Source organism: Notamacropus eugenii, chromosome 1 (genome assembly GCF_028372415.1).
Source record: "Notamacropus eugenii isolate mMacEug1 chromosome 1, mMacEug1.pri_v2, whole genome shotgun sequence".
Lineage (NCBI taxonomy): Eukaryota > Metazoa > Chordata > Mammalia > Diprotodontia > Macropodidae > Notamacropus > Notamacropus eugenii.
Window position 1 is genome coordinate 608,583,402 of NC_092872.1, and position 13,047 is coordinate 608,596,448.

The window sequence follows — 13,047 nt, forward strand, 5'->3', positions numbered from 1 at the left end:
TATAGAACATAGTATCCCAAAAGACAAAAGATATATATGTGTACAATTAAGAATAATGTAACTAACAAAATTTTTTATAATCCTACAGTGGAAAAAAATAGTCCTTTGGTGAAATAGAAGACTAACAGATAATTCATGATGAAAAGACCAGAGCTAAGTAGAATCATTAGAAGGTAAATGCACATGAGCTGTCAGACGAGACTTTATAAGGATGAGCTTTTTACATTCTATCAGGAAGGATGTTTCAAATGTCCTTTCAGAAATTTAATATCCTGGATCACAGAGTGAAGCAAATAAGACTGAGGGCTTGGAATTGGTTTTGTTATGTTATGATGATCTTAAACAGAGGAAGAAAAGAGAGAGGGGAATGGATTACAATAGGAGGGAAGGAGAAGAAATGTGGGAGAACTTTACTTAATTGGTGCACATAAAGAGGAATGGGTGGGAGTGTGGATCACTTGAACCTCTTGTATCTTTTTAAAAATTATTTTGTTTTCAGTTTTCTACAATCACTTCCATATATCTTAGATTTTTCCCCCTTCCTCCCTCCCTTCCCCCTCCCTCCCTGAGACGACGGGCAATCTTATATAAATTCTACACGTACATTCTTATTAAATACATTTTTACCTTAGTCATGTTGCATTGAAGAATTAAAATGAATGGGAGAAACCATAAAACAAAACATTAAACAAGAAAATGGTCTGCTTCATTCTGTGATCCAGTTCCATAGTTCTTTCTCTGGATGTGGAGGACATTTTTCCTGGAGTCCATTGGAAATTTTTTAGGTCCTTGCATTGCTGTGAAGGGCTAAGTCTACCAGAAAAATTCCTCACATGCTGTGGTTGTTGCTGTGTACACAGTTCTCCTGGTTCTGCCCCTTCACTCAACATCAGTTCATATACGTTCTTCCAGGCCACTCTGAAGTCTTCCTGTTCATCATTTCTTATAGCACAATAGTATTCCACTACATTCATATACCACAACTTGTTCAGCCATTCCCCAATTGATGGGCATCCCCTTGATTTCCAGTTCTTGGCCACCACAAAGAGAGCTTCTATGAATATTTTTGTACATGTGGGGACCATTTCCCATTTTCATAATCTCTTTGGGATACAGTCCTAGAAGCGATATTGCTGGGTCAAAGTTTATGCGCATTTTTGTAACACTTTGGGCATAGTTCCAAATTGCTCTCCAGAATGGTTGGATCAGCTCACAGCTCCACCAACCATGAATTAGTGTTCCAACTCTCCCACATCTTCTCCAACATTGATCATCTTCTGTTTTGTCATGTTTGCCAATCTGATAGGTGTGATGTGGTACCTCAGAGTTATTTTGATTTGCATCTCTAATCAACAGGGACTCTTTTATCTTTACTGGTCAAAGGAGAGTAGAACATACACACACACACACACACACACACACACACACACACACACACAAAGAGAAAGGGAAAGAGAGAGAGAGAGAGAGATTTGAGTAGGATGTAGTCATTTTATGAGGGAAAAGTAGGCATCTTTTCAGGTAAGCAGAGGAGCCAAAAATTTCTCTGACCTTACATCTTATGTTCTCCATCTCCTCCTGGGCCCAGTGTGTCCCCTTAGGGAAGGTGGCAAGGGGCTGGGCCAGATATCTTCCATCTGTCCCAAAAGTTCCCCTTGTCCCAAAGCAGTAACTTCCATCTGTCCTGGCACAAGACAACTTCCACTACCTGTCTCCAGTTTACTCTCCCAAGCAGAATGTGGAAAACCTGTCGTGCTAAGAGGAGCAACCCATTCTTTGACTTCAGGCCTTTTATCTTTTGCTGTACCTGTTTTTTGAGGGAAGAAGAGGAAAGTTGATGTAGAGTGGGACTTCTTTCTCCTACTCTGCATGTTCAACTTCTGTCTCTTGCTGTGCCTTTTTCTTGCCTAATCTCCGCCCTTCAGATGAAAGAGAAGTACTGAAGCAGGGCCTTACTTCTGTCCATTTGACCATATCTCTCCCATGTCATAGTAGACTTGCCTGTGTATGCATGCACATGTGCATGTATACTGCCTTGATCCCCTCTTATTCTGTTTTCTCCAGATTATAACCTCTGTCATCTCCCTTTTGTGATCTTCAGTATCTCCCTATTTACCAGTTCCCTCCCTCCAACCTACAAACACTCTCAAATCTCAGTTTTTAATGATGTGACTTTTTCAAGTTTAGCTAAGATATGGAGGAGAAGAGATAGTATGTTGGAAGATGATGGCTAGTGAAGGATGATTAGGTTCAAGTGAGGGGTTGTTTTTAGTGCATATTCACACTAAGTTTATCATTTAAAATCCCTCATTTGACCCTACCATCATCAAGTTAATCATTAAAAATGATTCCTAAATTTGGCCTGAATTCATCATTAAAAGATCTTCTTTTGGCCCTACCATTTCTGTTATCATCCTATCTTTTCTTGGTTGCCTATATGTGCTCCTCTTCTCTCCTCCCATTTCAACTAAACTTGAAAAAGCTATATACTCTTGTTGATTTTCTTTCACTCTCTTTTAAACCCTTTGGCTTCCAACTATATTGTTCAAGTGAAACTACTCTCCTAAGTTACTAATGATTCCATAATTACCAAATCTAGTTGGACTCCTCTCAGCCTTGATCTTTCTTAACATCTCTCACCTTTGATGCTGTTGAACACTATCTTGTTTACTCTCTTTTGTTTAGGTTTTTGTGACATTTCTTTTACCTGGTTCTCTCAACAGAGGGATTTTTTTTTTTTTTTTTTTTTTGCTTTTCTTTGTACCTGTAGCTGTTAGCACAGTGCCTGGCAAGTAGGTGCTTAATAAATATTTACTAATTGACTAATTGAATATTCTCTCCCTCTGTATACAGTCTCCTTTCCAAATTCATTTGAAGAGAGAAGGGTATAGAGACAGAGGGACTGCCTTATGTAGAGACATAAAGGCTAAAGATAAAACACCCTCTAAGAAAGAGCTAGGCTCTTTCAGATTGACTAGACTGGAGAGCATGTGAAGTTGAATAATAAGAAATATGTGCAGTGATCACATCTCCTCTAGGTGATTTTATAGACCCTGATCTTTGTTATAGCCTTACTAGCCACAAAAATCACCCCAAGCCCTACCTTACTGACTACTGTGTTGTATATGGGTTCCATTGCTTAACTGGGTATGCACAGCAGTGGTGAGGACCACTGTTCCAACTCAGAATCAGTTTATTTTTCACTGAGGAAAAGGTGCTTTATTCCCCTCTGGGCCAGGAGAAAAAAATATGCTGCTTGGGTTTTTCCACTGAGGCCAGTGTGCTAGGGAAGCTACCACAGGATAGAAAAAAATACCACTTAGTCTTAGGACCCTCACTGGAGCATTTATCAATATCTTAAGGGAGTATATTCCCATTTTGGCCTAGCCTAAGACATTTCCATAAGGTATGGTTGACATAGGAGCTGAGAGAAGTTGATTTCTAGGAAGAAGAAATTGAAGCAGAAAACTAAGACTCAGAACATATATATGTGAATATTAATTATTTATAAAATGAGTACAGAATTTTAACTGGAGCCAATTTACAGGTCAGTAATTCTACTGTACTCCCTGTACAAGTAGGAAATAAGGGGAATTCTGTGATAATTAGAAATTAGACCGTTGTTGCTCTGTTAGAATCTCTATAGTGCTGGATATATTGCCTAGGCTATATATTGAATATACAGAGAAAAGAATACTTTCTAAGATATTTGAGTGTGCTGTCATACCCAGTGATGGCTAAAGGAAAATAATTTCCAAAGAGCTAGAAGTGTCCTCTTCCTCCTCTCCCTCTCCTTCTTCCTCTCCTTTTCTTTCTCTCTCTTAGAAGCTCCATTTTTTGTTACCTTTACAAAAAGAATGAATGAGTCAAAAAAGAAGAGTATATTTAAGAATTTACTCAATGGATTAGATGACAAGACACATAATAAGCCTCATGTCTCATTACCATATCTTCCTTTGATGTTTCTGTATTGGCTATTAGTTTTTACTTATTATAGTGATAGTTTGCTTAAAGTCTTGTTTTTCCTTGTAATGAAGGTGATAGGACAAGTTTCTGTTAATAATTGGGATATAAAAAATCATTATAAATTCAAATTTGATTAGGAGTTATTATTACTTTAATCTAGAACTACAAACTAGAGGTGCCTCTTTGGAACATAAAGTCATTCTCTGGGTAGTTTAAAGTTGCTTTCATTTGAAATGATTATAGTCTTATTTTTATAATTGATTTTTTATTCATATATCTTAAAATTTGGGAAAATACAAAATTTAACACTTTTATGTTAAATTTTCATGTATTTTGAACCACAAGAAACTCTTTTAATCTTCAATACTCTTAATTCACTATGAAAAAATTTTAAATGTTATTTTAAAAGGGTTATATAATTTTATATGAATATATAATCCATTTTAAAGCATCTTTTTTTATACTATGGGACTAGTAATTTAACATAAATAATTTTTTTTATTTATCACTTTTTTTCTAGTTTGCTGGAAACCATGTCTCACTACACAGATGAACCCAGATTTACTATAGAGCAAATAGACCTGCTTCAGCGCCTTCGACGAACTGGAATGACCAAACATGAAATTCTCCATGCTTTGGAAACTTTGGATCGTCTTGATCAAGAGCATAATGACAAATTTGGGAGAAGGCCAAGCTATGGAGGTGGTTCCTATGGAAATAGTACCAACAATGTCCCAGCATCTTCCTCTACAGCTACAGCTTCCACACAGACCCAACATTCGGGGATGTCCCCATCACCTAGCAACAGTTATGACACTTCCCCACAACCTTGTACTACTAATCAAAATGGGAGGGAAAGTAATGAAAGGTTGTCCACTTCGAATGGAAAGATGTCTCCTACTCGTTATCATGCAAACAGCATGGGTCAGAGATCATACAGTTTTGAAGCATCAGAAGAGGACCTAGATGTAGATGATAAAGTGGAGGAATTAATGAGGTTAGTCAAGATGGTTAAATTACCTTATATTGATACTATTCTTAGAACGCCTATGAAATTCTTTGTAAATAACATTATGTCTTAACATAACATTACTTTTAGGACTGTGTAATTTATCCTTTAAGATGAATAAATGGAACTTCAGATTTTAGATTGTGATTTATCCTTTAGTTAACTGAAATAAAAATATTCCAACATTTGGATGTTGGGGGAGGGCATTCTGGGTAAAAGGACATGACATAACCAGAATTTTGTATTACTAAAATTAAATGTCTGATGCATGGTAGATATTTAAAAAGAAAATTTTAATTGAATTGAATATTTTAGGAATCTGTAGGGTGATTAGAAAGGATTATGTGTATGTTGAGACTGAAGGTGAAGAGAACATTTAAATATATGATTATTGTAATCTCAGCAAGTGGTAATGGTGGCCTGAACCTAGGTAATAACAGTGAGAATAGTTAAGGAGTCTGGGACTTAATACTTTTCAGAAATAGACTCCACAGGACTTGATTGCATGTGGAGTTAAAGAGGAGTCAAAAACAGTTCCGTGTGAGCTTGGGTGCCTAAGAGAATGTGAATGTGAAGAAAATGCAACTTTGTTTTTGACAATAAGTAAGTTGAAGAGATTAACTTTGAAGAGACTAATTTTAAATCTGTAGTGTGATCAGAAGTCAAATTTCAGAGTGTTTTGGAATTGGAGAGACTAGGTCTACACTACTATTGTATCATATTGGAGAGTGAAAAAGAATGAAGGATATTCTTCATAGGTATTTCCTTAGTTTTTATTCTTTTAAACAAAATTAAAAGATTATCTTTCAGGTTTTTATTACTTGCAGTCCTGTAGTATTTTGCATTGTAGTATTGTAAAAATGTCTTTTTGTATAGGAAATTACATTATTTATGTGTTAAGCACTAATTACTTTGGAAAGGCAATGCAGTCTAGTAGAAGAATACTGGATTAAATTTAGAGACCTGGAATATTCAGCTGTGTGACCTTCGATAATTCCCTTCTAGTTCCGTAATGCTGTCCATTTTTATGTAGCTCTCTATAATATTTTTCTGTGCTCTTTCCTCTTAATGAGTGAAAAATTGAAGAAGGCAGTTTTCACTTAAATAACAAATAATTGACTAACAATTAGCTTTCCTCAAATGGAATTGGTTATCCTATGGCACTTTGATTATACAGAGGTAGAAACCCATTGATTCATCCTATAAAAGGGACTGATACACTTATGTACAAAACTGGCCAGTCGATAGAGCATTGAACACTGGCGTTAATGAGGCCAGAGTTCAGATCCAGCTTCAGATAACTTACTAGCTTTGTGACCCTTTTTCTCATCAGTAAAATGGGATTCATGATAAAAACATTTACCTCCCAGTACTGTTGAGGATAAAATAAGAGAATATTTTGGAAGCCTTTTGCAAGCCTTTAGAGCATTATGAAATGTTAGATCTCATTAGTAAAGGTCCAAAATAGCCTATCATTCATTTTCTCTTTAATCACATATAGACTTGGGTTACTTTTTGTTTTGCTTTATCAGGCTTGACTTTGTAAGTTCAGGCCTTTTTACCTGATTTATTGTTCTTAATTAATTTGGGATCAGAACTGATTATTGTTCCACAGAAGGCGCAGGAAGTTTTATAAGGGATCAGATAGGTGTCAGTTGAAATGCTGAGTTGATTCTGTATATCCTCTGGCTCAGGGCATTACCCAAATAGGGTAGCTTTTAATTTGTCACAGCAATTCATTTTTAATTAGCAATAGTATATTGTATATTAGCAGACTGAAATTAAGAGAATTTTAGATGAAACAGACTTAAAATATTATAGTAATAGATAGCATTTATATAGTGTCTTAAGGTTTGAAGGACTTTGAATGCCTGAGAGAAGATTTTATAATTGTAGGGAACCACTGGAAATGGTCAGGACTTCAAGAAGATCACTTTGACAGCTGAGTAGAAAATAGACTAGAATGGAGAGACTTGAGGCAGGGAGACCAACGATTAGGCTGTTGCAGTAGTCCAGGTGTGAGGTGGTAAAGGCCCACTCTGGAGTGGTGGCAGTGTCAGAGGAGCAAAGAAGTTGTATGTAGGAGATGTGATAAAGGTAAGGTTTACATTATGATAGATACAGCATTTAACAAGTGCTTATTATATGCCAGGGACTGTGCCTAGAAATACAATACATGCAAGCAAGACAGTACTTACCTTCAAGAACCTTACATGCTAATTGAGGAAGGCAGCACATAAAGGGGAATTGGGGAAATGGAGCCAGGTGTAAGGGATGTAGAGGGCTAGGACTTGAACAGGATAATGCAGAATCTCAACTATCAAAGCATAGAGGCCAGGTAATAGGTCCAAGGGAAGAGATGAGGTCATAGTCACAGTGAAAGGCATGACATGAGGGTAGACCAGGAAGTGGCCTTTTACCTGAATCCTGACTGATAAATGAGTAGGTTATAGTTAGATATGTAGGGGATAAGATGAGAATTCAATTCATTTCAGTAAGCATCATATATCTCCTTTGTTCTAGGATACAAAGACCAAAAAAAAAGAAATGTAGCTGTTGCTTCCTTCAAGAAAGTTATGTTCTACTAGAAATGCATTCTGGGCCTAGAATGCTTAAGATGTTCTCTAGGAATTATAGATAGAAAAATTTAGGTAGAGTATAAGGTGTGCTTAGGGAGATTGCGTGAGATATTGCCCAGATTATGCTGGAATTTCTGGCTATGTCACCCAACTTCTTTGAGCTTCACTTTACTCAGCTATAAAATCTAAGACTTGGGCTAGATGCTCTAGTTCTAAATGTGTACTCCTCCTCGCTGTTCCAAACAGCTAAGGACTGTGGGGATGTTGTTCAATAATTGTAACGTTTATTCCTCTTCCCCTGACTGGTCTTCCCTCATCTGGATACAACTGAGAAGAATTGAAGAAGACAGCAATGGGAAGCTCGACAGAAGAAAGTAGGAAATGTAGTCTCTGCAGGGAAGAGCCAGGTTTCAGTTAAGGAAACTGAGGATGAAAAAAGTTTTGGGATTAAAGGAACTTTTTTATTACTAACGTAAGTTTTATTCAAATCACAGCAGAATAAGAGGAGGATAGGTTTGAGATGAGAGAAAGAATGAGATTGGAGTGGGAGTGATATTAGTTTGAGGGTTAAACTAAAAATGTTAACTCCACAGAAAAATGGATTAGAATCTTTAGAAATTTTTAACCACTATTAAAACTGCATTTCATCTCAACACCCTGCCCTTGACATTCATCTAGAAATCATTATTTTCATGAATTATTTCAGGGAAAACAGAAGGAGTCAGGTAAAGAATAGTTCATCTACCCCCAGTTTACTGGATATTTAGTCTTAGTGGCTCCTTCAGCTGCTGTTGCCTTACAAATGACTGGAATTCCTTCCCTGCTCTTGCTGTTGCTGCTCCTACTCCTACAGGCATTGATAACATCATCGTACTGCAAGGCAATGAATAATTCACAGACTGGTTATGCTACCCCTGAATAATGGAGAGTTGCCTTTTCCCTACGTTTTGATGTCAGGGTGGATTTTGTTTAAAGCATATTGATTAAATGAATTAAGAAGATTAAATTTGCTCACTTTTTCTCCCTGCAAAACACATTTTTTATGTTACCCCACCATGTATTTTTCATAACTCAAAACTATGTAGATATAGATATTCAAAAAATTTGAACTACCTACATGTTATATATTGTAAAGCAATAATGGGGGTTATGTTAAAACTGTGTTAGAAAACATAGATAATTTGATTGCTTTCAGTTACCTTAAAACTCTTAGAAATAGGTGCATATGAATTCATCTCTATTTTAGCAGATATTATAATTTATAGATATTTGAAAGAACCTTTTACCATATTCTATCAGTTATTTAGCAGACGTCCAAATAATTTATTTAGCTTTCATAATTTTATATATTCTGGATATTTGTTCTTAAACATACTATTACTTAATAAAACAGTCATATGTACTTTTTAATTTTTAATTACTTTAGATATTTATGTGAAATATAGGTCATTTGATTTTTTTAAGCAGAAATTAAATAGACCAGTCAGATCAACATGATAAACCTTAAATATTAATAGAGAATTCAATCTTGAAGTCTTTTCTCCTGTGGTTTACTGTATCAGTAGTTTTCAGCCAGTGAGTTGTTTACCACCCTTTGTATCTCAAAACTTACCTCAAAGCCAAAACGTTACCACTTATTGCCTCTTCTGTAGCATGTAGTTTGGTCTCTATTCTCCTTACATTTATTTTGTATTTACATATAGGTGTTTGTGTGTGTGAATGTATGTTGGTTCTCTGAATGTTCGTATAGAATAAATTAAAATTATGTAAAATACTTATGTCTCTCATTAGAATGTAAGTTCTTTCCTAGGAAAGATTATTTCATTCTTTGTATGCAGCTAGGTTGATGTGCTCGACCTGGAGACATGAACACCTGAATTCAAATCTGGCTTCCAGTGCTTAGCTCAATGCATAAGCAAGTCACTTTACCTCTCTCTGGAAAATAACACCTATCTTCCAGGGTTGTTATAAGGATAAAATAAGATAATATTTGCAAAGCACTCTGCAAACTTTAAGGCATTATATAAATGTTAGCTTTCTGTTGCATTGGTGGTGGTGGTGGTGGAGATGGTGGAGTAGTAGTTGTGGTAGTGGTAGTTACGGTAGCAACAGCTCCAGCAGTGGTGGTAGTAGTTGTATTCCCAGCAACTCCTAGTATATTGGCTAGTATATAATAGGAGCTTAGTAAATGTTTGTGAAAGGAAGACAGAAGTAGGGTATTTCTTTTCACTAAGGATCCTTATTCAGAAACATCCCTTCTGTTCTACCCTCCTCCCAGTTACCTTATCCCTTAGAAAAACAAATAGCTCTTTTTTTAGGAAATGGTTGGGGACCTGTTTTATGTTGACTTAATACTGATTCTCATTAGGTACATTGGTTTTATTTAACCTTCTTAGAATTCATGGAGATGGGTCCTGAGGTTCCATGATAGTCCATGCTTCTGTGGGATATGATCCATTTGTTAAAGTTTTTTGAACAAGTTAAATCAAATTGCTGTCTCATTATATAATTTTTAAAATATCCCTATTCCATTGTCTTATCATTGAGCTCTGAGCATTACTTAAATCTTTATTTCTTCAGCAAAATGTTTTCAGCAAATGTGTTGTACCAAGGCACTATAACATATATATGTAACATTTATATGTGAATATTACATGTACATTTTCTTTTTAATTTCCTTTATGCATAAATAATCCAACTTGAGATTTTAAGTTTTTTAAATACCTAAAAAGTTATTTTTAATCAGTTGTTTTGTTGAGGAATCTGAAGTCATGCCATGAGCATAATTCATAATAATAATTAAAATGAAGGAAAGTGAATGTAAATGTATTTTCACAACTTTACTGAGAATATGTTGGGAGGAGGGTAGAGGGAAGAGTAACCTCTTTTAGAAAGAGGATGATAATGAAGAAAAAGCCAAACCATAAACTCCAATTCTGAGTGGCACAGGAGATGATACAGTTTTAGGTATTAAGTTGTTCAAATGTTATAAGTTCTGGAGGTGAACAGTTTTAAAAAATCAGATTTCCATAATTATTAGAATTAAACCAGAAAAACCAAGAGTAGCCATTAAAAAAATAAGTGATTTTTTAAAATAGAGAATACTTTCTTTAGTAGTCATGAGTGCATAGGTACAATATTTCTAAAATGATGTATATTTTTTCTGATCTAGGATGTAATTTTACTGAATTTCTTCAGCATTATAGATTTTCTGTCTTTATGTAAGTGACAGATTGAGAGGCAGCATGGTGTAGTGGGCAGAGTGCTGACTTTAGAGCCAGGAAGACCGGAGGCAAATCCTGCTTCTGACTTGGGCTAATCACTTACCTTCTCTATTTCTCAGCTTCCTCATTTTTAACAAGATGAGATTGGACTAGACCAAGAGTTTTTAACGTATGGTCTGTGAATTTATTTTTTAATGTCTTGCAAATGTAACTCAATATAACTGATTTCCTTTGTAATCAAGTATATTTTATATTATACATTTAAAATTATTATTCTGAGCAGTGGTCCTTAGGTGTCAGTCATACTGCCAGAGGGGGAACATGGCCAAAAAAGGTTAAGAACCCCTGGCTTCCTAGATGGTCTCTGACCTCCTTTCTACCTTGCTCACCTTTCCATCCCACAGTGAAACTTTGTAGGTGGCACATTATGAATTAGGTAAGATGGTATTATGTTTTTGATCTTGGAAATGTGATATTTCTTGCTTTAATTTTGTATTTTCATATGGGCTTGGTCTGTCCTTCCTACTTTTCTTTCTGTTTTGTTCCTCCCTTTAGTCTCTACTTTCCTACCTTAACATTCTTAGCTAAGATTAGTATTTTTAACTTAAACATGTTTTGGTCTTTTTTTTAGGCGGGACAGTAGTGTGATAAAAGAGGAGATCAAAGCTTTTCTTGCCAATCGCAGAATTTCCCAAGCAGTTGTTGCACAGGTAACAGGTAAGAACTGAAATAGCCCTTAATGTTGGAACCATGTCTAGTTTCAGTGAGTTGATGCAAATGTTTGATTCTGGCTTGCATTTCTGCATTGCAGTGCAAATCTGTCAGCTTAGGCACAATAATGTATGCCTTTGATTTAAGACTCTTTGTCTCAGACATCTTAGAACTTCCTCAGTGATTTTTTTTCCTTTTGGCTTATACTAGTGTTTTTGTTCTTTTATTTTTGTCATTTTAACATAATAATAATCACAGATTTTCTTTTCTATAACCAAAACTTGTTTCTTTAGTTTTTTTAATATTGTTAGTGATTTGACCAGACATTCATGTCATACATTATATTTTCATTTGTCTATATCCATTTACACTAATCTCAATAATTTAATAATTTAAATAGCTTATCTATTTGCCCTTAAATTTGTGAATCTAATATGAGAGACAGGGAGGTGTGTTCTTTTGCTTTAACATGTTCCTGTCAATGAGCCTCTTCTTAGTACACTTGTTCAGATGTTAAGGTCAGTGCCTGTTATTATCGTTAATGCCCTTTGTGCTTTTATGTCCTCTTCCTTTTTATTTAATTGGTTTTCTGTTTGTTTTTTGAGATTTAGTCTCGTGATCTCAGCCCTTGCTAGAAGTGTATCAGCTGTCCATTAGCCCCATGCCACTGCTAATTGACATAGAACCTTTGACCCACTTATTAAGGCAGTTTGGTAGAGGTGCTCCTGAATGTTCTTCATATTAGTGCTAAGTGCAGTGTTAGCCCTACTAAAGTGCAGAACTCCCATACTCAAGTGCTCCCCTAGCCTCGTCTTTAGCAGGAGGGATTATAGGCATTTCTCTTCATGCCTGGCCCCTTATTTTAGTTTCTTAAGTGTAGACTCCAAATATATTTTTATGTAGTTCTTAAATATTTGGATACAATCTTGTCTTTTTGTTGGTGGATTTTTACCCCCATTCTTTTTATTTATCTACCTTATGCCCTTCTGAATTTTGGTTATTTTATAGAGCTCTTATCCTTGAAATGCATTAACAATGCTAAGGGGATTGGAATGAGCCATAAAGCCTTCCAGTTACCTGTAAGACTGCAATAGATTAGCATCAAACTAATTGGACCTTTTAGCATGCCATGTTCCCTATTCAACAATATGTACATGAATACTAATATTCATGTATTTGAGTCTAAATTAACTAAAATTAAAGATTGTGCTTTACTTATACCTGCTACTGTGAATCATTAAACTGTCTAAATTTGGCAAATATTGAACTTCATATCAGGAAGTTCCTTTTGTATGATTAGTACCTCTGATCAGAACATGAGGCTTTAATTATAGTTACTTCAGGGAATAGACATGTAAAGAGAAGGATAATTCATTAATTTTCTAGGCACTCTTCCCACATATATGATTCTCTTATTGTTGTTCTTTATTATTGTAGTGCCTCTTTTTTCTTAGCTTGTGCCCAGTCTTTTTCAGTCAAATATTTCAGAGGATTTTACTGCTTTTATCTTTATGAATGAAGTAAAATATCTAATGACCTCTGCACAGTATGCAGGGTT

The 13,047-nt window shown here is 35.4% G+C and overlaps 1 protein-coding gene across 14 annotated transcripts in view; it reads left to right on the top strand.

Annotated features, from left to right (window-relative positions):
* Positions 1-13,047, top strand: part of HMBOX1 (homeobox containing 1) — a 242,499-nt gene that overhangs the window by 113,083 nt on the left and 116,369 nt on the right. For all 14 annotated transcript variants that reach the window (XM_072634822.1, XM_072634826.1, XM_072634830.1 and 11 more), the window contains 2 exons: positions 4,487-4,963; positions 11,410-11,495. In XM_072634822.1, coding sequence (XP_072490923.1) covers positions 4,487-4,963; positions 11,410-11,495 — 563 coding nt within the window. The remainder of the gene's footprint in view (positions 1-4,486; positions 4,964-11,409; positions 11,496-13,047) is intronic.